This window comes from Spea bombifrons, chromosome 2, assembly GCF_027358695.1.
Source record: "Spea bombifrons isolate aSpeBom1 chromosome 2, aSpeBom1.2.pri, whole genome shotgun sequence".
In the NCBI taxonomy this organism is placed as follows: domain Eukaryota; kingdom Metazoa; phylum Chordata; class Amphibia; order Anura; family Pelobatidae; genus Spea; species Spea bombifrons.
This window is the reverse complement of record NC_071088.1, coordinates 118,463,734-118,487,335: the sequence shown is the minus strand read 5'-3', so window position 1 is coordinate 118,487,335 and position 23,602 is coordinate 118,463,734. Positions and strand designations below refer to the sequence as shown.

At 39.8% G+C, this 23,602-nt stretch overlaps 1 protein-coding gene across 1 annotated transcript; it reads right to left on the bottom strand.

Moving 5' to 3' along the window:
• Positions 1-375: 375 nt before the first annotated feature.
• CALCOCO1 (calcium binding and coiled-coil domain 1) lies at positions 376-23,329 on the bottom strand. The gene is made up of 13 exons (XM_053456186.1): positions 23,283-23,329; positions 19,147-19,309; positions 18,909-19,011; positions 17,933-18,123; positions 16,110-16,268; positions 15,614-15,762; positions 14,295-14,385; positions 11,989-12,243; positions 10,999-11,124; positions 9,907-10,002; positions 9,475-9,577; positions 8,717-8,919; positions 376-1,028 (listed from the first exon to the last, which is right to left on the bottom strand). The coding sequence occupies exons 2-13, from the start codon at positions 19,288-19,290 to the stop codon at positions 1,023-1,025; spliced, it is 1,626 nt and encodes a 541-aa protein (XP_053312161.1). The 5' UTR covers positions 19,291-19,309; positions 23,283-23,329; the 3' UTR covers positions 376-1,022.
• Positions 23,330-23,602: the final 273 nt, after the last annotated feature.

Sequence of the window (23,602 nt, the reverse complement as noted above, 5' to 3'; positions counted from 1 at the left end):
GTCTAACAGGCAAAGGCAAGGACAATTGTTCATTGTTGTACTCGTCCACAAGGGAGAAACGCAGAGAAACTCTGGAGGTAGTAGCCAGGTGAAGTACTCTGCACGGTCTGTTATCTAATAAAATACTGTATGATTGCAAAAAAGGGAGGGAAAGTGAAACAAACACAGTGCTTTTCATCTGAAACGAAATCTAGCTACGATCGGCACTTGGATTCAAGCACTTCAATACAGCATTTGATATTTTCATCTCACTATGTTGCGTTGTTAATTTTATAGCACTTTTGAGTTTCGGAGACATTATAGTTAATATGAAGACCTACTTTCTCTTGGCAAAACATGGCCCCAAACCTTTGTCAATGAATCACCCGCTTGTCCTGATAGACACCCTTCTGATAGCGCCAGCTTTCTTTAATAAGGAATAATAGTGACAATCAGGTCAAGATGGACACCACCAGAAAGGTGTATGGAAGGTCTACAAACTAAACCAATCACTATTTTGGTGTTTTCTGGTAGAATAAAGGCACTCTAAAGTAATCTTACAAAATCTAGACTACAATTTCTTTGTGTGTTACTATCAGATCTTAAGGAACAGTAGACGCTTTAGTCGCATTTACTTAAACAATGCAAGTATGGGATACATTTCAAAAACTCTAACCAAAGGAGTAATACAAAATATAAATCAAAGCCACATCAAAGCTACAGCTGCGACAACAACCTGGATCTGGTAGCCGAAGGAATAACCAAAGGGCATTGAGAGATCAAAATGACCAGTTGGCACGTTAGAGTTGCACTGGGAATGATCAAACAGAACTTCAAAGACTGAATAAGCCCAAAAGGCTTTGATACGGGCAGCATTTAAAGCTAAATAAGAAGCCAAGTACAGGTTGGTGGAAGGTTTTGCAATAGTTTGCTCCGCTACTAAATCACAAAGAACCCATGAGAGCTGGCATGGTGAACGCGTTCCTTAATAGTCAGTTCCTCCAGAGACTTTCACATCACTGCAGCAACTCCACGATCCGGTATTACCACTGCAGAAAAGAGATGGGAGATATATCATTACAGTCATGCCATGTCACTTTCCAGTCATGTGCAATCCATTATACATCTCAAAATGTCCAGCAACCGGCCTAGTAAATAATTAATTCTCTGATATACAGAATATATATATATATATATATATATATATATATATATATACACATATACACACGGTATAAAGTGTGTATAGAGCTGCAGAATGATGTCACAAAATAAAGCGACTAATATATTTGTCCTTATATGCAGGTCTTAGACATAAGCGTATTTTCTTTTGTTCGCTGTGCTCTGTTTCTTTCTCCGGGTTGGGGCGCAGTATGTGGCCATTGCCCCCAGAAGAGGGAGATCTATGCGTAGCCTATGCGGGGAAGTTCCTAGGGGTGCTCATAGGCATACTGAATATGTATATAATGTTTACTTTCTATCCAGGTACAGGGATATATACTAGATATAATAATTCAGGAGCTGCACTCATCTGGTAGTAATGGAGGTTCCACCCAAGCACATGGCACAAGTTATCAAGTCGTACAATGTTGTGTATTAAATGAGAACTAAGACCTATATGTCTATGTCTGGTCTGGGTAGCCTGTCAGCTACATCCAAAGCTGCTGCTGTTTAGGTTTTAATTTTTTTTTATTGCTGCTCACATGATTTTGGCTAATACCAGGCTTGACATTATACAGTAACACGGCAAAGAATGGGTTAACACGCTCCCCAATATACGCGTTCTGGTAAGCGATATGTTTTTCCTTCTCTCTATTGTACTCTTCCCAAGGTGTCTTCCCTCCGGTGTTACCTGTCTCCACTACTCCCCGTTTGCTTTCATCACAACTTCCATTTTGATTGTATCCATTACACTTGCAAATTGTGCAGCCTCCTCCTCCTCCCTCCATGGACCCCTATTCCTTTTCTTTTTTCCGTCTCTGACTGCAGGAAAAAAGAATCTAATGATGCTGAAAATTGATTCTGAAGCAGCCTGACAATGCCGTACATCTTTCCCCCTCCTCTCCTGCCATCTTTATGGCCTCCGGCTGTAAAAGTCCCTTTTACTCCCACCGGAGAGAGGCAAATTTATATTGCTGCGCAGGCTGCGACTCTCCTCCGTTAGCACCGAATTCCAAAACATGTAGAGAGCTATAGAGGGGACGACGCGTTTTACTGAAATCATCGGAATATTACAACGCAATATTACAAGTTCGGAATGGCACAGGAAGCCCGATCATCGCGTCCTAACAAACCACCGATACTGCTTCTATCTCCTATAACATAACGCTCTCTCCGTCATTCTCTACACAAAAAGCTTTTTTATGTGTTATTGTTATTGCAGACTGTCACAGGGCACTATCCACGGATAACAAAGTTTCCTCTGCCTCTGATGTCTCCGCTCAATGGTGCCACTGGTCCCTTTGCAAATAAATCATGCTTTCACAGGCAATTAGAGGGCGATATGGACCCCCAAATCATATTGTTGGCTCTGCGCTTTACAACAGCATATATATATATGTATATATATATATATATATATATATATATATATATATATATATATATATATATATATATATATATATATATTTTCAAACAATGTTTAATGTGAGCAAAAATCATACATATTTTTTTATATAACACAAAGTATCTTGTTTCTGCGTAAATCAAAATGTAAATTTAAAAAGGAATTTATCACGTTTTGTTTAATTGTACAAATATCGGGACTCTAATTGTATCACAACTGCTGTACTTACCCACCCGTATCAAAACAATAAGCTGTAAGGAGAAAACCTGCTTAGGTCTACTGTATTTTTTTAAATAATACTCTGTATTGAACCATCCAAAAGCATTGACGTATTAACCATTTACGGCAGAATACACCTCTTGGCTGTGAAATAGTTAAACCCATAACCTCCATTACCTTTTTTTTTCTTGCTCCACAGCCCAGGGCTGATTTATCTCTTAAGTCACCCCCTGGGTGCCCACCGGCTCCTATAACCGTGAGCATTGAAACCACATGCAGAAGAAACAGCATTGTAACCCAGCTTTCCTTTTGGAGAACGCAGAGCTCCAGAGTTAAGTCCTGCAGCCGTGAACGAATCCATGCAATGCAAGCGCTTCAAACATTTCCCCGCTGAAGTATCATGCAGACCATGCAACTAAATGTTTGATGGGGTAAAAAACATAGTGTTCCTCTAAAACATTCATATGTGTCTGTGTCGTGCCAAATAATATCTCATTAGATGTAAACAGTGGAATGTACTAATAAATATTGTGAAATGGACTAAGAAGTTTATTCTATAAGTCCAAGTGGTAAATGAATAATACACAAAAGGATCGCAATACACTTAATTGTTAAAAACGCATTATAGTCATTAATATAGACTGAATTATGATAATTCATGTTCCACTGGAATATATAGTTCTTCTTCTATATATGTCCATAACCTTGTATTTTACTCTATTTTTGAAGCGGTTATATCGCAGCAGCGACCTGTCTTTAAATGTAGAGGAATGTGGAGTGATGTAGCCGCCATCATCCTGGAATTTCTCTAATAAGCCACTCAGTTGACACCGGCAGTGTACTCCACCTGGGTTTGTGGGCAAGGACGAGGTTGGGCACCTCAATGCACATGATCCATCCTCCTACTCTAAGGAATATATCGTTTATGGATATTTTGGAGGAAAACGGGTCTTCTAACTCGCCAAATTCAGGGTCATGAGGGCAGATCTCCAAAAAGAGTCGGAAACACAGAGACTGAGAGCGGAAAAGAGCTGCTTTGGGTTTTCCCCACTTTATGACCTTCACTTTATCTCACAGTAAGAATAGCCTTCTGATGCCTATCCAATGTATTTCCCTCTGCCGCCCTCAGTATAGATACATTGCAGCACATCCATTCCCTCTAATCTTACACTGTCATCCCTTTCATTTCTCCTGCTTTAAAATATACTTCCCTTCTCTATTCTTAACGCATTTATATATTTAAATGCTAATTATTTTATATAGCGCCATCGTATTCCGCAGCGTGCATATCCCTTTCTCTAAGCCACATATGTTGATAACATGTCCACAGCAAGCCATGTATTTCCTTTCGATGCTTTCCACTACAATCTGTCTTCGATGCAAATAGTGGATGTGGACTTGAAATTGGTAATAAAACCCAAAAATGAAATTGCCTGTCCCTCGTTAAACTCAGCACTTCTATCGCCTCTCTACGGTTCTCAATCAGCCGCCTACTGTGCATACGGCGCACCTGATGGTAATGCACGCCGAGAATCAATGACTATTTAACAACGCTACATGGTAGAGAGGAGAGGGCAATGTCTATAGACTAATGCCTAGGGTTGCCATATCAACCATTTTTTACAGGCCACATATAGACGTCACATGCACATGTAACCGGTGCCGTATTAATCTACAGCGCTGCCCAAATCCTAAGCTTTGGAACGTCTTTCAACGGGCTGCACGCCAACAATCCTCCAATGCTTCTCGCGGCGGCCACACACCCACGGATCCGCCCCGGGAAACGGTGCGTTGAAGACCCACGACGCCTCCGACTCGCATTACAATGATAATGTGCTATAAACGCATAGTAAATGGGAGAAAAGAAGCACAAAGCTCAACATGTCTCATGCCTTAGATAGTGCTTACTCATAAGCTGAAATGTATGTACAAACAGCGCAAATAAATTCAAAGTATAATTAGATAATCATTCCATTCATATCATTAATGGCTAATTAGCGAATCCATTTGTAGTGCATATTAACCCCAATATCTAAAAACCACAAAGCTATAATTTATCGCTAAATCTGTCACATCTAGAGAATAAATCAATTAAGGTGCATTAATAGAAAACTTCAATGCTTGACATCCAAGAAAGTGCAAAAAAAAAAAAAGAATCCATAATACTTTGGGTGCAAGCAAGTCTAAACAATGAGTACAGGAAAAGTTTGGGAATTTACATACAAGATCATTAAAATTATAATAGTTATTAATGTTACCAACGATTACAAAACAGATGGAGACCCCAAATGAGGATACAATGTTCCTAAGGGACTTGAAATCCTATTAACCATTCATTAGCTTCAGTATGTGAAAGGGAATCGGGTTCACATTAATTCTCTATCGGCTACAGTGTTTCAAAAGAAATGGGACGTTGCCACCGGCTGCCCCCTGTGCCGTCCTTGTAGCACATTGTGCCAGGCAGAGGTAAACCAGAGGCGCTGTGCCGACTCATAGAAACAGAGAATTGGACCCATCTAGTCTGCAAATGTTTCCTGATGTAGAGACTCAGACCTTAAACAGTCGTTGGTCTCGTCTTATATTCAGGATAGCGTTATGCCTGCCCCATGCACGTTTAACTTCCCTCGCTGTATGAGCCTCTACCGCTTCTGACAGCCCTGTGGACAGCACGAGATAATTTACTGTTCAGTATTTAGGCTTTATAGTATATTTTAAGAACTGATTAGTTGTGACATTTTTTTCCTCCTCACCGAATGCATAGTCTATTTTCTATTGCAATCTTTGTCTTCTGTCCTCTCTCATAAATCACTGCGGTGTCTCTTGTATTTCTTTTTAACTATAATGTAGTTATTTTTTTTATTTTTATCCGTCCCATCTTCCAATGTCTTCTTACCCGCTCTAGTCACAGATTGCTGGATTCTGGGTCCTCTGACAAAATGCAGCCTCCCCTTTTATTCTCTTTTCCCTGCACGCCATGAGCAGACAGATTGAAATGGGACTCTGGGTTGTCATTGAAGGGAATGAATATTATTATTATTGGATAGAGACTGAATGTGGAAGAAGGCAAGCAGGGAGAAGAGAAAAAAGATGAATGATAGTGGAGAGATTGAGGAACCAACTAGACATTGGAGACAGTTTGGATAATGGTTGGAGAAGAGAAGCAACAAACATCACTGAATTGCGCCTAAATATTGCATAATCAAATAAAAATTGCTTTTTTTCCCCTCTCTCTCTATCTACCAACTTTTCCACAATACATCAGTCTCTCCCCACTCTCCTGCTGCTACCATCTATCCCGGAGCTGCATCCTCGTGATTCATCACTCGAGAGATCGCGTTTCCACTGCTCTGAATACAGTGCTTTACACCACTTCAGCCAACTCTTGGCATTGTGCATACTGATCTTTGGCTTGTGTGGCATGGAAACCCATTTCCTGTCTTTCAGGAAAAATAAGTAATAGCAAACTACATATGAGCTTCATAAATAAAGACTAAAACCAATTAATAAAGCACAGGGTAAGATCACACTATAAGAGCTTGGTTCTTCTCCTGCACTCCCGTTTGTCTCCACATCTGTCTGACAGAGCATAATCATCTGAATCCTTGTATACAGAGATGACATGAACATGCAAGTTTGTCCTAGAAATACTAACCACAGAGGAGGCAATTCATTAATGTCCTGGATTAGCTAGTACTAATTTGTGGCAAGGGTTGATTTATTCACAACCCTCCTCAAAGTTGTTTTAAATTCCATCCCCACTGATTTCAAAAGAGACTCAACCCACAAGTGCAAATCCCAAAAACCTTGCGGTGGCGTACTTGTGAGATGTTTCTGTAAGTGGTCGTGGCAGAGCCCACAATAAAGTAAACTGTCTTTATGGTTACTTAGATTTATAAGGGTCTCGACTGCCAACTACCACGGGAATAGGTGATAATAAAATACACAGTTAATGAATCGCTCTACTAGACTTAAGATTATACATGATCTCAAAGTTAACAAAGGAATTTGTGCAACACTTCTGGACTCCACATGGTTCTGGAACCGGTTTCCTAGTACATAGGACAGTACTGATGGACTGTACAAGGCAACGCAGGACATGCTGCAAGCCTAGATCTACTGTGGCCCTATGGAAAAAGGTAAACTCTGTTTTGACCTAGGGGCAGAATGAAAGAAGATCTAGAACATGAGAACAGAACAGAATATACCGAACCTATCCACATAAGTTGCGCTGTTCATATAATTTATCATTATTAATATATTTTTTGTTTATATACAAAACAAAAGTGTGACCGACCCAGTTCCTCTTTAATTTGAGATAATCTTGTACTCGTATAATTCCCTTAAAGCATGTTAATCGGAGAATATCAGATGAAAGCACCGGTAAGAACACCTGTCCTACACAGTGATTCGCACACAATACATCGGACCATTACTGTACGAGTCAGATGGCCACAGCACACGCTACACAGATATACGCTGCAGATATTCCATTGCCTATGATAATAAATTGCGATAACCTGCTTAATGGGCCTGCAAACTAACTAGGCATGGAGGTACATTTCATTTGACCCTTGACAGCTGGTACTTCCAGAACGCACCCCACACAGCCCAAAGTAGATTTATAGACTTATATGTGCTCATGCATTCTGTGTCAGCAGGCTTAACGCGCTCGGGCTACTTGCTATACAGCAAGGACGCTCCGCGTGGTGTTTATACAATACAATGGCAGACAGGCGTGTTGGAATGTAAATCACAGCATTGGCTACACGCAAATAGCAGAGGAGTGTGTGTACCGGAGATGATATTCACAAATTACAGAGCAGATGGGATCAGACTGTAAGAGAAGCCAACATGAACAGATCTATGATTCCTGCTCCAGCTGGAGATGAACAACAAAACATAACTTGTGCCTGGCAAAGGACTAATCAGCTCTTGTGCTGTTAGGGAGGATTAAATGTATTACATTTGATTTGGCAGCCAAAGTGTTAAAATAAAACACTCCTGTAGCTTACCCCCCCCCGCGCCATATACATCTATAAAGACATTACTTTAAGTTAGAGCTCTAGGCATTAAGCATAGGATACGTTGCTCTGCACTGTAATTCACAGGCTGCATCTTGATCTTTGTTCGCTCCTTGAACGCCTGAAGATCCTAATTTGCCGCACAGGGAGTTTCTGACCGCTCTGCTTTCTCTGCCTTTGATTCCTTTAAAGTATCTAATGCTGTATCTATTGCCTTTGTGAGATTGGCGAGATGAGGGAGTGGGGGCAAGTAGGAGACATCGCTGCGATGGTAAAAGTGACATAGTGCATTGCGAAGCTGTCAGCAGTTAGCAGGTATACGCTGCCCATGGGAGCTCGCTACAAGGGAAACGTGAAAAACCTGAGGCCTTAGAAGAGTTCACTTTTTTATTGCATCTCTGTGACAAACATGGTTACTCTTTATTTCCGGGCTGTCAACTTACTTTGTGTAGCCGCGCAGTGGGGAATATCGGCACACACTAACAATTATTATGACACATAGTCACACATTTTGTGGCAAGTATTAATTTTAAGATTTGGGGGGGGGGTGAAAACAATAATAATAAAAAAGAAATCTACTGACCATAGTCTGGAAAATAGGATTCATTAACCAGAACAATGAACAATATATCATTATTATTTGGCAGGGATTATGTTATTAGTCCAATCAAAGCATTTTTATCCACCTATAGGATTGTCTCTGTCCTTAACAACACTAGGTCAGTAATTGATCTACTTAACTTTATATTCTTGGTAGAACGACAGCGGACGTGGAGGTAATTTCACCGCTGCTGGTATTAGAGAGGCATTGTTTTGACCTTTACCACCAATTGTTGTAAAAGAGCTGCCTTGCCTTTTAATCTGAGTATGGAAAGTCTATTTACGGCATATAAATGCCAGCTTGGTGGGCGAGCACATTGATACTCACAGAGTCAGGGTTGTCCTCGGGCAGTGGTTGTAACTGGCAAGCAATGGGAGCTGGCTGGTTGATCACCACCTTCTCAGGAAACAGGGGTTGGGAAGGTGGGCATTGCGGATCACTCACTGCACGGGAGCCGATGTGTTGAGGTTGGCTCTTCTTTTCATTCTCCTCTTCTGAGTCAGAAAGTAAAGCTGGAGAGCTGGGAGGACCTATGGAATAAATATAAGAGCAAACTGGCATTGAATGGGAGCCAATATATGCAGGTTAACCACATAACACACCTTCAAACACTGGGAAAAAAGGTTTATTATGTGCAACTCTGCATTAGCTTGGTCTATTCACCAAGTCCTCAACAAAATACAACGGTTTATGAACAGCCTACAGAGCTTAGCGAGTAAGTACTCAGGAAATTAAGTGTTCACTGAGCTGCTCAGAGTTTAATAACCGAGAACAGGCAGTGCAGATAACCTAGGCATATATATATTAATTCATGATGTAGTAGGCTTCCCTGAACTAGGCAAATACAGAGGATCAAGACCAGGTTTAGCTTGCGAGTCTTGCTGAGCTCTCCTTAGTAAATACCCTCCATTTAGTGAATAGACACCTACAGAATTAAAGATTTGGCCTGATCACTCACAAAAATGTTCTGCTCCTGCTCATACTTCATCATAGATTCAAAGTAATTTCAAGTAGGAAAAAATTAGGGAACACTCAAATAGTACGGATCAAGCACGATGAGCATACAGACACGGGTAAATGCATACTTAAGCCTGATGTCTCTTCTTCAGAAGTTTTCGCTTCTTTCCACCTGTCATCAGCAAGCTTATCAAGGCGCTCCTCTAACCTCTGCACATACTGGATTATATCCTGTTTAAACGCATTGGGGGAAAAAAGTGTGATGTGAAAAAATTGTATGGAAGCCTTTCACGTGAGCAAAATAGAAGGCCCATAACATAAGCGGTAAGAGTGAATGGCTAACATTGGATTTCCATGTTTTTTAATGTTAGATGAAGTCCTCAGTTGCACGCATAGCAGCCAAGTTTACTGATAATATGTAACATAGCAAGACATTGGAAAATCTGATTTATTGTTTCTACACTGTGGTTAGCCGAGTGTGGCACCTAGTATCCATCAGCGTGGCTAATGAACAGATGATCACAATGTAATATCACGAAGACAGGCTGTAAACATCTTACCTGACGTTCTTCTCTCAGCTGCTTCTTTTCCATCTGTGCAACTTTTAGAGCCGATTTCAACTCACTGAGTTCTCGCCTGCTCTCTGACAGCTGCACCTGTACAAGCGGAGGGATGCCAGAACAGACCTTAAAACACTTACGCTTCACATTACAACTTGTAGGCATAGTGCTTGCCATTAAGTATTTTGCAGTCAGAGGCCTTGACTTTATTTATGTTTCAAGCAAAAAAAACAGAGGGAATTTATTACTGCTGATGTATCTCTGTATTTTGTATTATTGCACATCAAGTCTGTTTCTAATCAAATCAACAAGAAACTCTTTAACTTCAAATAATAAGCACAACTTTCCACATGGGCCTTTGTTGATTTTCCTCACATTTATATATAGTTACATTTTCTCTCATCAAAATAATACTGAGCAAGACAAAATACTGAATTCCCAATAGAAACACAGAATTGGACAGCAGATAAGAACCATTCAGCCCGTGTAGCCCTGATGTAAAGACTCCTAAGTCCTCAATCAGTTCCTGGTCTTGTCTTAGGTTCAGGATGGCTTTATGTCTAGCAAATGCTTGTTAAAATTCCCACACCGTGTTAGCTTCTACTGCTTCTGATGGTAGGCTTTTCCATTTATCTTGCACACTCTCTGTAAAGCGATGAATGGTTTTACTAGATTAGTGCGTGCTGTATATTTCTCAAGTGTGGCCTCCAGCTTGGCCTGTACCATGTGTGAGGGACAGTGCATGTACTGTATGTGTCAGGTGGACCAGCGATGTATTATTACAAAGGTCTATGGTGACATGTCCAGGGCAGCCACTGGAAGCCCCTAGTGTGCTGCTCAATGGCCCACTTATAAGAGAGATCTCTGATCTCCCCAACTTGCCCATTAACAATATAGCGTAATGTGCCAAGCCAGCACAGCCTCAATAGGATGCAACAGAAGCTGTGCTCCTTTAAGTCCCAGCAGGGTAAATCACATAAAACGGCACTTAAATTTGTATAAAAGAATTTATATGTATCAAAACGTGTTGGTATGTGGTGCCATGCTTGTTGCAATGTAATAATATTTAACGCTCAGGATCTCAGAAGGTACCTGACTGGCGTCTTTCTCCTGGTTTAACTTGCGCTGCAGTGCTTGTCTCTGGCTCCGCTCATCCTGCAGGCTGCTCTCCAGGTTCAGCATTTCTACTTTTAAACTTATGATCTGGTCCCTCTTGGCCTAAATTGAAATAAGCAGTTAATAGCTCAATAATCACTGTAGTATACGTACTTCTGCACTTAAGGTACTGACGCCTTTGTAGATGGGGTGACGTGGATAGGAGGTAGGAGTGGAGTACCCACCTACTTTATACGAGACAATCCGGTTAAGGGAGATCCTCTGATCTCCTTAACTAGCCAATAATACCCTTCGTACCTAAAAAAGTATACTGTTTAGCAAGGTGAAGCCTGGAAATGGGGAATATTAAGAGGTATGCTTTTTGTGTGTTTTTTAACCCCTTAAGGACAACGGGCGGTCCCAAAACACATTGAAAACAATGCATTTTGAGCCCGTACATGTACGGGCTTTGTCATTAAGGGGTTAAATTTCTATATAAGAGTACAACTACAGCCTCTCGGGTGCCAATGCCAACAACAGTGACTGTAGGCACTAAGCGCAATTTAAAATGAAGAGGTTACCCTTAGATACACTGCAAGGCTTACTAAAACTAAGAAGTCCACATCCAGTTGCCTGGAAGAAAATCAGTGATGTCTGATTTTACAGAAGCACTAAGCTTATCAATGTTCTTGTTTATTATGTGCACTTTTGTATACGTTTCATTGACATGTTTTAAATTCCTCAACAGATGCTGGATTAGAAAATTGTCATCTTTGGACAGCCAACCTATGGTTTCCTGATGGCAGCAGAGGATTATACCTATATTATAATCACTATACAATAGTGATCTAGAGGTCTATATGTTTTGCATTTTAGGGACATGTTAGTAGTAATGTGTTAGTATTATTATTTTTTTCCTTTCCTGCACAAATCCAATTATTCAGCTGTATCCAATTCAATGTCATATTTGTTTCTTTCAATGTGTACCTCCATGCTGTGGTTGAGGGCTGTCTTCTCCTGCCACCACTGACCCACTTCTTCCTTAAATTTCAAATTCAGGTCGGACAACTTGATAGCAAGGTCAGCAGTCTCCAGGCGGCTTTTGTGCAGGTCAGAGATGGTCCGGTCACGGATGGAAGAGGCTGAGGCCAGCTCTTCACCTAATAACATCACCTTCTGCTGGCTTGCAGACAACGAATCTATTGTACAACGGAGCTTCTCTTGGAGCGTGTCCACCTGCAGCTATATAAACAAGAAAACAATTATCACAATTTGCACTCCCTGTCAAGCCCCCAAACTTTTGAAGGGCTTTAGAAAGAGCTTACAGTCAATCCTCTTTGCTTGTATAAGAAGTGATTTGGTGTTCACTGCAACAACAGTCATGTGAGTAATCTGTATCTGTTAAATGAAATCTATTATACCCACTGCTGGATTTAGGACTAAACTAGTACCCTGTCCGTGCCATCAAGCAGATGCCTGTTACACAACACAGGGCACTGTCTACAAACCATTCATAAAAAAGGCATGTATCATCAAAAAAATAAAAAAATACACAATTGCCCCGTCACAAAATAAAAAAATACACAATTGGATCGGTCGCTTTTACCAAATACAGTTCCACACACAAATAAAAATGTATTTAATTTGTACAGAGCTACGGAATTTGATGGCGCTATATAAAACAAATAAATAAATCATAATAATAATGCTGTTTACAGATGAAAAAGCCATATACATAGTTTACATATATAAAAAATCCACGGAACATGTATATGACTACGAAAAGGTGTCAACCTCTTGTTCTCAGGAGCTGCATGATTATTTCTTAACTATTGTTTAGCGATTGATTTTGATTCAGGTAGCCTTAAAAGATTGATGAGGGAAAACGAGGAACTTCTGGAAAGAGATTATTATTATTATATTTTATTTATATAGCGCCAACAATTTACGCACAATTTACACAAGTATTTTTAAACCAAATATCTTCAAAAGAAATGCACGGATTGTTTTAATTATTTAATTTAGGTAAAAATCGTGCCCTGTTTACTTTCTTTAGGTGAAATTTTCTTTTTAATGAAATGGCATTCGTTTTGTTCAGGCAGTCCTATTATACTGCCAAGCAGTTTGGTTGCATTTCCTGGGTGATAAGCCACAAGCACCATGATGTTGTTATAATTTAAGATCTCGGAGCGCTGTTTTTTTTTGTTGTTTTTTTTTTAATTGTTTTGATGGAACTCTAAGTTATTATTTTACTGCCGTTCATTGTTACAATGACACTGAAATAAATTGGAATCATCATTTTAATCTTTCGAGTTATGACATTTTCAGCAGATTTTAAAACAGAACTTAAAACACCAAAGGGCTGTTGAATGGTAAAACGAAAATTAGATTTTATTTGACGAGCAGAGCAGAGAGCACATTAATCCTTGATTATAAGAGCATTTTCTGTCCTGTGCATATCACAGGCGGTTTGAGCGGAGTTATGTCTTCCACTGTTCTGCTTCATTACACACTGGATTTAGCCAGACCTCTTCCCGCGCGGCATAGAAACTACACTCACAACGCTGAATGGGATCGAATCGCTATCAAGTATTATTCCAAGGTCCTCAAGCTGCATTCAGGGAAACAAAAAGCATATAGGACAATGGCAGGGGGAGGAATAAATATAATTTAGTTTTCTCATTGGCTAATGAGAAGCTATCAGTTTCACGTAGGCTATCAGCTCTCCTGAGCAGGCCTCACATTACCTTTTATTCCATGGAATGCTACACTATGTCAAATTTGTTACCTACCCTATAAAATTGTACAGTGCCAAGGAATATGTGCTTCTAAATAATGACAATCATATTAGACTGCTGAACCCAATCAGTGATGTTTTAACCCCTTGCATACAATGTCATCAGAAACACCTTTTAAGCTTTTAAATTGCCTGTGAATTCCTCTGTTCATTCACATAAATACCTTTACTGGGTATTGCTTTGAATTTGATTAAGAGAGGCACCGAATCTTGAAAACGTGTCCTAAAAAACTAAATTGTTTGACCGATTATAAAGGTATTAACACAAACTGCTATAAACATTTTTTGGCAGTTATATACAAAAATACGTGCACTCATATTCTAGGATAGGGTTTTCTTGTATAACCAATTGCTAAATACACAATACATAACAAAGGTTCAAATGAGTTCTATAGGATTTGCTGTAAGAAATACTTTTTGATACATTTACATGACCACGCGGTCGATAATATTTTTCACTTGATCAAGACTGTGCACAATCCTTCTGTTTACTGACCTTGTAGCGTTTGGTCTCCGAATCTGAAATTGCCACATGCTGATTTAGTTCTTCCTTTTCTGAGTCCAGAGAAGATTTTTGTTTCCCCAAACTGTGAAGTGACGGAGGAAGCACAAAGTTTATCGAATTCAACACATCTCCAGTAATGACCATATGACAGCAATGATATAAAGTAACTTCCTAGAACAGCTTTTATATTTTACATAAAAGAATAACATTTTCTTGAAATGGCACAACTGTGCACATTATTTAAATGATTAAGCTGCTCTCACACAACATACTTTATGGCATTGCAATGTCACGGTACAATATTATAACATTATCCGCCTGAAATTCATTATCCTTTGAAGTGAGAATTGAAGAGAATTTTGCTTCTTGGGTTTACAAACGTGGGCGATGTTTCCAAAATGGGCAACCGTATTATCAGACTGACCCACACACGTACATTTAGCCAGACTGACACGAATACAAACATGCTAACCAACCTCCGTTAAACTGACACAAGCTCAAAACACACTTCCCACTCTTAGACCCGCTGACGGACACTCACATTGTCTACCCTCAGCCAAACCGTTCCCAACTCGCAATGATCATCCTCTGTCGGTGATGCACACTGATACTAACATTTAACCATACTGCCACTCGCAGCAGCTATTCAAATACAGTATTTTCAAAGCAAATGACATGCATCAAAGTAAGCACATTAATCAGAAACATACAAACATAAACACACATGATCAGCTTTCAACGCTCTCTGTGTATGACAGTTCTCTGTCACATTCAGTACCACCTGTTGTGTGGATGCTGCTCATCACCTACCTGTTAGCTAGTGATCAGAGGATCACTCTCCCTTTACTATGTAAGTCATGTAGCCATTGTGTATGTAGCGCATTTATTTTTCTTGGGTCGATGTGTATCTCTCTATTACCTACATGGCATATAGTCTTACTAACAACTTAAACGTGAATAAACTAGAAAAGGGCATGGAGATTCTATATATGACAGAAACAATCAAATACGTCAAAAAGGGCGATTTGTTTTGAGTAAAAAGAACAGAGTAAAAATCTACTTTGCAGAAAGTAGATAACCTGAACAGTCTTCCAGGGGAAGTAGGACAGGCAAACACAATAAAGGAATTCAAGAAAGCTATCCTACATAATAAGTAAAAAGGGATTCAAAAAGCACAGACTAGATGGGCCAGTAAGGTTACTTTCTGTTGGCGCTATCCATGTACATCTCTACATATATATATATAAACCTAAATTTAGGATTTAAAAACCCATGCAAAAAGGAATCTCAAAAATATTAAATTTTTTTACATGTCTATCTCTTTATCTTTCTTCATCATCTTCTGGTTCAGACTCTCAATGTCTCCCTCCAGCTGTGAAATTCGGTCACGGTGTTTAGCCTCTTCACAGCTTAGGATGTCCCTCTCCTCCTTGACAACCTGTTCCCTCGTGGACACATCCTACAAGATCACAAACAGTCACAGTCAGTACAGCGCTGTGTCTCCAGAGCTCATCACAATCAAGGCAAAGGACAGTTGGCAACCTATGCAGATTGAATTTCCACAGGTTTTTAAACATTCTTCTTCTTCCTTTTCCCAAGTGTGTTCTACAAAATGTGATTAGTATTGCAGGGCACACTTCCTTCTATATACTGTGGCCTCAGGAACCTAAACCCTACATAAGTGGTTTATAAAAACCCATGTATATCTAAACCCAAGAAGTAACAGCAGTGTCTTTGCTAGCCCCATCCCCTTTCATATTACTGTTTTTTGTAAACATGTTCAAAATATATATATATAAAAAATACCTGATATTGCTGGTTAAGAATGGTGCACTTGTTATCGGAATTCTCCAGAGCCACCTCGAGATCTTTGACTCGTTTCAGCAGGGTGCTTACCTCTTCCTCCAAAGCAAGTCTCACCCTCATTAAGGCATTCCTCTCCTGCTGGGATTCTTCCAGCTGATGCTGCGATTACAGAAATGTACAAAATATTGATCCCTTACAAATTAAGAACCTATAAACAGTTAAGAGGGTTTGCAGCTAAGCTGTTCCTACAAGTTAAGGCATTTGGCCACATTTTTTTTACTCAATCAAGCTGAAACTTACAGTTTAGTGAATTTTCAATCCATGCTATTACAGTTAAAAAACCAATGTTTTATTTTGCCGGTTAACACAGTTCAAGTTTTTCCTGTTCATACAGTCATGTGCAAATGTTTTAGGCAGGTGTGACAAAATGCTGTAAAGGAAGAATGCTTTCAAAAAGTAGACAGGTTAATATTTTATATTTTTATTATTTAACAAAATGCAAAATGAGCAAACGGAAGAAAAATCTAAATCAAATCAACTCGGCAGGTAGGTTGTTCCAAACAGCTTGGAGAACCACATTTCTTCTGTGGATTTTGGCAGCCATAGCTGTTCTCTTTACGTAATGCCAGACAGGCTCGATAATGTTGAGATCAAGGTTCTTTGGCAGCCATACCATCAAGTCCAGGACTCCTTGCTCTTCTTTGTGCGGAAGATAGTTTTGAATTACTTTGGCTGTATGTTTTGGGTTGCTATCATGATGCCCCGATGGTACTGCATGTGGCAAACAAATTGCCTTTTGATACAGCCAAATATTTAAAATGTTGACTCATCAGTCCAGAGCACCTGCTGCCATGTTTCTGCAGTCCCATTCTTGTGTTTTAGTGATTAGTTGGGTTACTTGGCCTTGTGAATGGTCTTCTCTGGAAAGTAGATGGGTGTACCAGGGTCCCACTGTTTTCTGCCAATGCTGAGCTGATGGGCATCTTCAAATTGTGAAGAGAAGTAGGCATGATGTGTCTTTCATCTGCTGCACGACGTTTCCTTGGCCGACTACTGTGTCTATGGTCCTCAACATCGCCTGTTTCTTTGAGCTTCTTCAAAAGAGCTTGGACAATATGTAACCTTCAAGTCTGCCTTGAAATGTCTGGAAGAGACCTTACTGATGCAGCATTAAAAGTACAACTACCTTGTGTCTTGTTCAATCTGTGCTCAATCGATTAGTGAGCTTGGCTGTTCCTCGCCCAGTTTTATTCCTTCTACACAGCTATTTCCGTTAACAATTTTGTTTAAAAATCCCTGCTTTATCCTGCAGCATGACAAAGGCGTTAAGAACTATCTTCAGCATGAAGAAGAACAATGAGTCCTGGGGGTGATGGTTTGGCCCCCAAAGAGACCTGATCTCAACGTCATCAAGTCTATCTGGGATTATGTGAAGAGAGAGAAGCAACTGAGGCAGCCTAAATCCACAGAAGAAACATGGCTAGTTCTTCAAGATGTTTGGTACAACCTACCTGTCGAGTACCTTAAAAATCTGTGTGCAGGTCTACCTAGAAGAATAGATGTTGTTTTGAAGGCAATGGGTTGTCACACCAATACTGATTTGATTTAGATTTTTCTTCGGTTACATTTTGTCAAACGATAATAATAAACCTATAACGTTTTTATTTTAAAATGCATTCTTACTTTACAGCATTTTGTCACATCTATCTAAAACTTTGGCACAGTCCAATATATATATATATATATTTCAAGCTACATAAATGCTTCTTTTAAAATGTGCCCTCATATGCAGCAATACCATAACTTTGCAATTCTCAATGTACCTGCAGGAAGGTGGCCTTTGGAACAACTAGGAGCATATCTGAGGATGCCTCCTCGTCCTCCAAGGTAACTAGGTCTTCCATTGGATGTGGCTCACTGAATACAAATGGTTCGCTACAACCTCTCACTACACCTTGACGATCCACATATCGAAAATTGTAGTGCTGCTCTCCTGGCGGTGGCAGGTAATAAGCTGGTGAAGACAAGGTTAACAGAAAAGAAAACATTAGTACTACATAAGTGATCTACATATGCAGTAACTAAAGAGAAACAGTGACAGCCCTGAGTGTCCCTTCTATATACAAGATAGTGTATTATGTTTGTCTCCTTTTGCATTGCACTAGAGGTATAAGCAGAGCCTCAACCAACTCACACGCAGGTCTATCCACTAAAGCCCATGTCATAACATGAGCTACAGGGGCAATTCAAATCGCTTAACATAGCAGTGCTTGGTAAATCAAACTCAAGTTACAGCTGAGTAGTATGAGCTCATTTGAGATGCTGTGAAGTACTATGGAAATTAATTCTGCAGCAGTTGGATGACTGCTTCATTGAGAGTCCATGGGATACTTGTTTTTTTCAGGTTGGAGGGCTTTTTAAGAAAAAAATAAACTGCCAATCTGACACAAGGTAGCTTTTACTGAATAGTTTTCCACAGCAACTCACAGTGAGCTGATCAATTAAGCAGAGCTATCGTGAAGTATGGTCGAGTTGGCAGTGAATTGAAAGTTGCACCATTTCAGCTAATGTGACTTTTTTAAAGAAAAATGTTACATATTGACTGTTTTGTATCAAGGGCCAACTATTGCCTTGTCTCAATAGTTTATCCACTTCTAACAGGTTTTATTAACCTGTCATACTAGTCTTCATTACAATCAAATGCCAGATCACTTTGATATATATTCATTTTTATATATATATTTTATCTGATATGCGATAACAAAAATGAAAGCTATAATCGTATATATATCTCCTAACCTTGAAACTGGACACTGCAGTGAGTGGATGATCCACCTCCAGAGCTTTCGGGAGACAGTGCCCAGACAAATGTATCATAATCTCGTATGGATGCTGCTTCTACCTATTGGAGAAAAAATGTGGGATACTTAAAACAACCATCCATATATTTGCAAACATTTTCATTCAACATAGTGACTACTTCTGAAACAAAGTAAATCACATCCCATGCATCAGTTTTACATGCAGATTCTCTCACTTTGAAGATGCCAATCCAGTCGCTTTTGGAAGATTTCATGCCGAGCGGAAGAGTATAGTGACATTCCACCCTGGTGTTGGGGACATATGTATAAGCCACATTCAAAAAGTTGACATCTGGTTGAGAATAAGAGGTATCATCCATGGTTCTGAATTTCCTTAACCTGTGAAGATAGTAATATATAACAATGATGACACAAGATATGGTTTTCCCATTGCAGTTGTACTAAACTTGTGTGACATACCGTGGAGTTAAATGCTTCATATACTCAATAGGTGTTGCCTGTAGAAATTACAGCCCAGAAACCCCCATTGGGGGAGCACTAAAGGCCCTTTGGCCATTTTCTGGATTACAATTGACAGCTCTTGATAAAATCAGCAGAGTATTACCATACTTACCCGATTTCTTACTTGACTGACCATGTAATTAGTGAAATTAAATCTGGTCCTTAAGGGAAAAATCAATATATAAATAACAAAACATGACCGTTCCTTCACTCTTAATCAAAGAGACTCTCCAGCCTTCGCACGGTCTGCAAAGTGTTTTTTATGTGAAAGGTCCTGCAAAGTTATGAAAAAGCTTTTGTGTGTTTGGGTTATACTCATACATATATTTCATAAGATGAACTGACATTACTGCAGTAAGTAAATAAGCAATGATCTAAAATGTCTTAAATCACTGAGAGGTGGGTTAAAAAGTCAGAAATGTACAGAAAGCAGTAAAGTGTTATATTAACCAATTAGTCAGTTTGAGCTCATTTATGTTAAGCACTCTTGTAGAAGGCATCACTCAATATTCCTCTCTTTACAATATTACATTAGCTTTACGGTATTACCTAATACGTATGTGTGGCTCCATTACTGCTGTTTTAACATATAACAATAAAACCATGAATTAGAGCATGCCTTCTGCATATGGGGGTTTAAATACATTCTGAGGTGTCTGACACCTGGATCACCTCCAATTCTCACTGGGAGCTATTAACTAAATTAAATCAATTATTTTATTGTGTTAATGCCCTAACCTTTGACAGACATTTAGTTACAGACATTTCAGTGGGTATTACTGGATTTATAATGGTGAGTCCTGATACAGGCAATTGCAATCAGTGCTTTCACGGGACGAGCAGAGACCTCATAAAACGTAATATAATGTTTACCGGTTATCTGGAACGGGGTAGTATTGAAATCCAAATAGGAAAAGATACATGTATGTATATATATACACATATATATATATGTAACCAAAGAAAAATGGGCACTCACGGGTCTTTGTAGTAAAGTGCATTAAGCACTTGTTTATCTCAATCAGCACGGCCAATGTTTCGGACCACCTCCGGTCCTTTCTCAATATGGGAAAAATGCTGTAAAGTTAGAATGCTAAAAATCTAAATCAAATCAATATTTGGTGTGACCATGCTTTGCCTTCAAAATGGCATCAATTCTTATAGAAACCCTTGCAGAAAATTATGGATGTTGTAGGCATTAGGTAGTCAGGTGTATAATTAAACAATTATACCAAACAGGTAATGATCATCTATGTAATATGCAGGTTGAAAAACAAACATTAACTGAAACAACTGTGTAGGATGAATAAAACTTGGCGAGGAACAGCCAAACTCACTAGGTGCTGTTGCTGATGACAGTTTAATGTCAAAAGTTGTACACCATGGCAAGACTGAGCACAGCAACAAGACATAGGGTAGTTATACGGCATCAACACGGTCTCTCCTATGCGGCAATTTCAAGGCAGACAAGGGTTTCCAGATGTTTTGAATGCAAAGGTGGTCACACCGAATACAGATTTGATTTAGTTTTATTTTCTGTTCACTCACTTTGCATCTTGTTAAATAATAAAAAGAACATAGTCTTTTTTTTTTTTTTTTAAAGCATCCTTACTTCCAGGGCCGGCCCTACAATGGAGCCGACTGGGGCAATTGCCCCAGGCGGCACTTTAGAAGCGGTTTTTTTTGGTTGTTTGTTTTGAAGCGGAGGAGAGAGAGAGAGGGGCGCCGAGTAGTTTTCGCTTACCCGCTCGGCGCCCCTCTCTCTCTCCTCTGCGGCGAGTCTCCCTGTTCAGTCTCGGTGCCGGCTTGTAATGATGAGCGCCGGAAGTGGCGTCAATTTCCGGCGCTCAGCATTACAAACCGGCACCGTGGCAGAGCAGGGAGACTCGCCGGCAGGACTCTTTAAAGGTAAGTACCGCCGGGGGTGGGGAATAATGGCATCAGCGAGGTTTAAAATGCCGCCGCGTCGGCGGGGGGGGCGCCATTTTAAACTTCGCCCCAGGCGGCGTTAAGTCTTCGACCGGCCCTGCTTACTTCACAGCATTTTTTCACACCTGCTTAAAACATTTACACACACACACACACACACAAATATATTTATATATATATATTATCATTATCACCAGATAGCAATAAAAGGAAACGCACTAGGCACACGTACGAAAACCTGCAGAGCATTTGGATCATAGCTATCTCCTTGTATGCTCTTCCCCACCTTACCAGCTAGTATACCCACTGGATATAGAATCAGTCATTGTTAGAAGACAGGTCTAGCGCAATGATTTTATCTTTTATAGGAAGAAGACTAGAGAACCATCATCAATCTAATTAAAAGAACGTGCAAATTATTTTAAGCCCATTAAATATTCCTATCTTATTTGTGAATTTGATCTGCATGGAAATAAGCTAATTATTCTAGGTGGTATGCACTAAGACCGGATGAATAGCAAAAAGACAGCGAAAAAGAAACCAATCAATAAGACAGTAATGCCTATTATTACCTTTTATTTATATATCGCCAACAATTTACACAGCGCTTCTTACAATACATATAGTCAAGGCGTGTGACAAAACTAGAATTGACAGACTAAGACAAACCGATGCATTAACTACGTTCTATAATTACACCACTAAACAAGAGAATATTTCTGGCCGTATAGAGTCTAGGTTTGTGGTGTAATAATAGACCGTAGAGGCGTGGTGTGGAGATAAAGAGATGATGTACCAAATTCTCTTTAGTATTTAACACTTGTGCAACATCAGAATTGTTTAAAGCACAGACCCCTCCTAGAAATAACTATTTTTTTTTTTTTACTGTCTTTATTATTTTATGTTCTAAACGGCTATTATCGTATAATTAATGTATTGCCATGTCATGTTCTTTGCAGTAGTAAAATATAATCAGCCTGGATGTAAATTTCCCCATCCGATATTTCATATGTGTTTATCTCCTGTGCTGTCCCCTGTCCTTCTCCTATCCTCCACCCATCTCTCTGATGACCAACATAAGCTTGTGACAGCTGCAGGCTCATTTTGGATCCTTCAGTTGTCCTCCTTGTCCTTTGCACCCCACATAACTCATCCTTCAAGAATTCTTATTGCCACAACTATTTTCTTGTTATCTAATCTGGACTCTTCCTTGTCCTCTAATTCCATCTGACAGGTTTTGTTTAAATCTCTGCACCAGACCCTAGTGGCATGAGAGGGTCAGTCAGAAGAGGAATGTCAAGCCACAAGTAACAGAGGAATCTGTCATGGAGGACATCAAGCTCTGAGGGCCATACTATTTGTTTGATGTCCCTGCTTGGAAACACTTGGGATCTGCAATAACCTAAGACCCTGGCCCTGTTGGGTACACTTTTAAGGCCACAATTATATTAAGGACAACTTACTTTAACAACCCCCACAATGTGATATCCACAATAAACAGCAGATGTCGGAATCAGGACTATGACCCTAATTACAAGCAAGCGCCCATAAGCTTCTCTTTTGCTGAGTTTCGGCATCTCCTTTAAACCTCCTCGTACTACCATACTTTCTCAAAAATGGCCATTATCCTTCATCATGTCGGCTATACTTCGACGCTTAAAACAATCGAACTTTAGCGGACAAGGCAGCTGTTTTTCTACAGTATTCAAACTATGCTGCTTATGCCGTGTGCAGCAAACACAGGCCCCGAGCTGTTAGAAATTTACTACGCAGTACTTTTACAAGACAGTGATGTAAATACCCGCCATTGTTTGCCTGCTTTTAACCGGGTGAAACCACCGACTATATGAAACCGTCTTTAAAATGACCAACTAAACCACCCGTCAAACACAAGTTACACAATAATCACAAAATCTCTTACCCCCGCACTCAGAAATCAGCTGTCCCAAAACAACAACAGCTTCGCGCTGAGCGTTCTGGGAATCGTAGTTCAAGTGAGAGGCGCAACGAATGGAAAGTTACCGAGGCTGGAACTACATTTACCAGAGATGTTTGCGGTGATATCGGCGCAAGAGCCTTGGTAGGAGTATGGTTGCTATAGGTAACCGGTTTGTTATTAGTTATCGTGGTGGGTTATGGGAATTGTAGTGCAAATATGTGCCCCATAAACACACCTTATGGGTGAACATAATCATATCAAATGTAAGGCAAATTGCTGCAATTCAAAAGCGGCTATAAATA

Coding starts and splice junctions, on each gene's coding strand:
- CALCOCO1 (XM_053456186.1), bottom strand. CDS start 19,290: ATGGATGATACCTCTTATTCTCAACCAGATGTCAACTTTTTGAATGTG. Junction 16,269..17,932: donor CAAAGGCCACCTTCCTGCAG/GTACATTGAGAA, acceptor CTGTAATCGCAG/CATCAGCTGGAAGAATCCCA. Junction 14,386..15,613: donor AAAGATAAAGAGATAGACAT/GTAAAAAAATTT, acceptor GTCACTTCACAG/TTTGGGGAAACAAAAATCTT.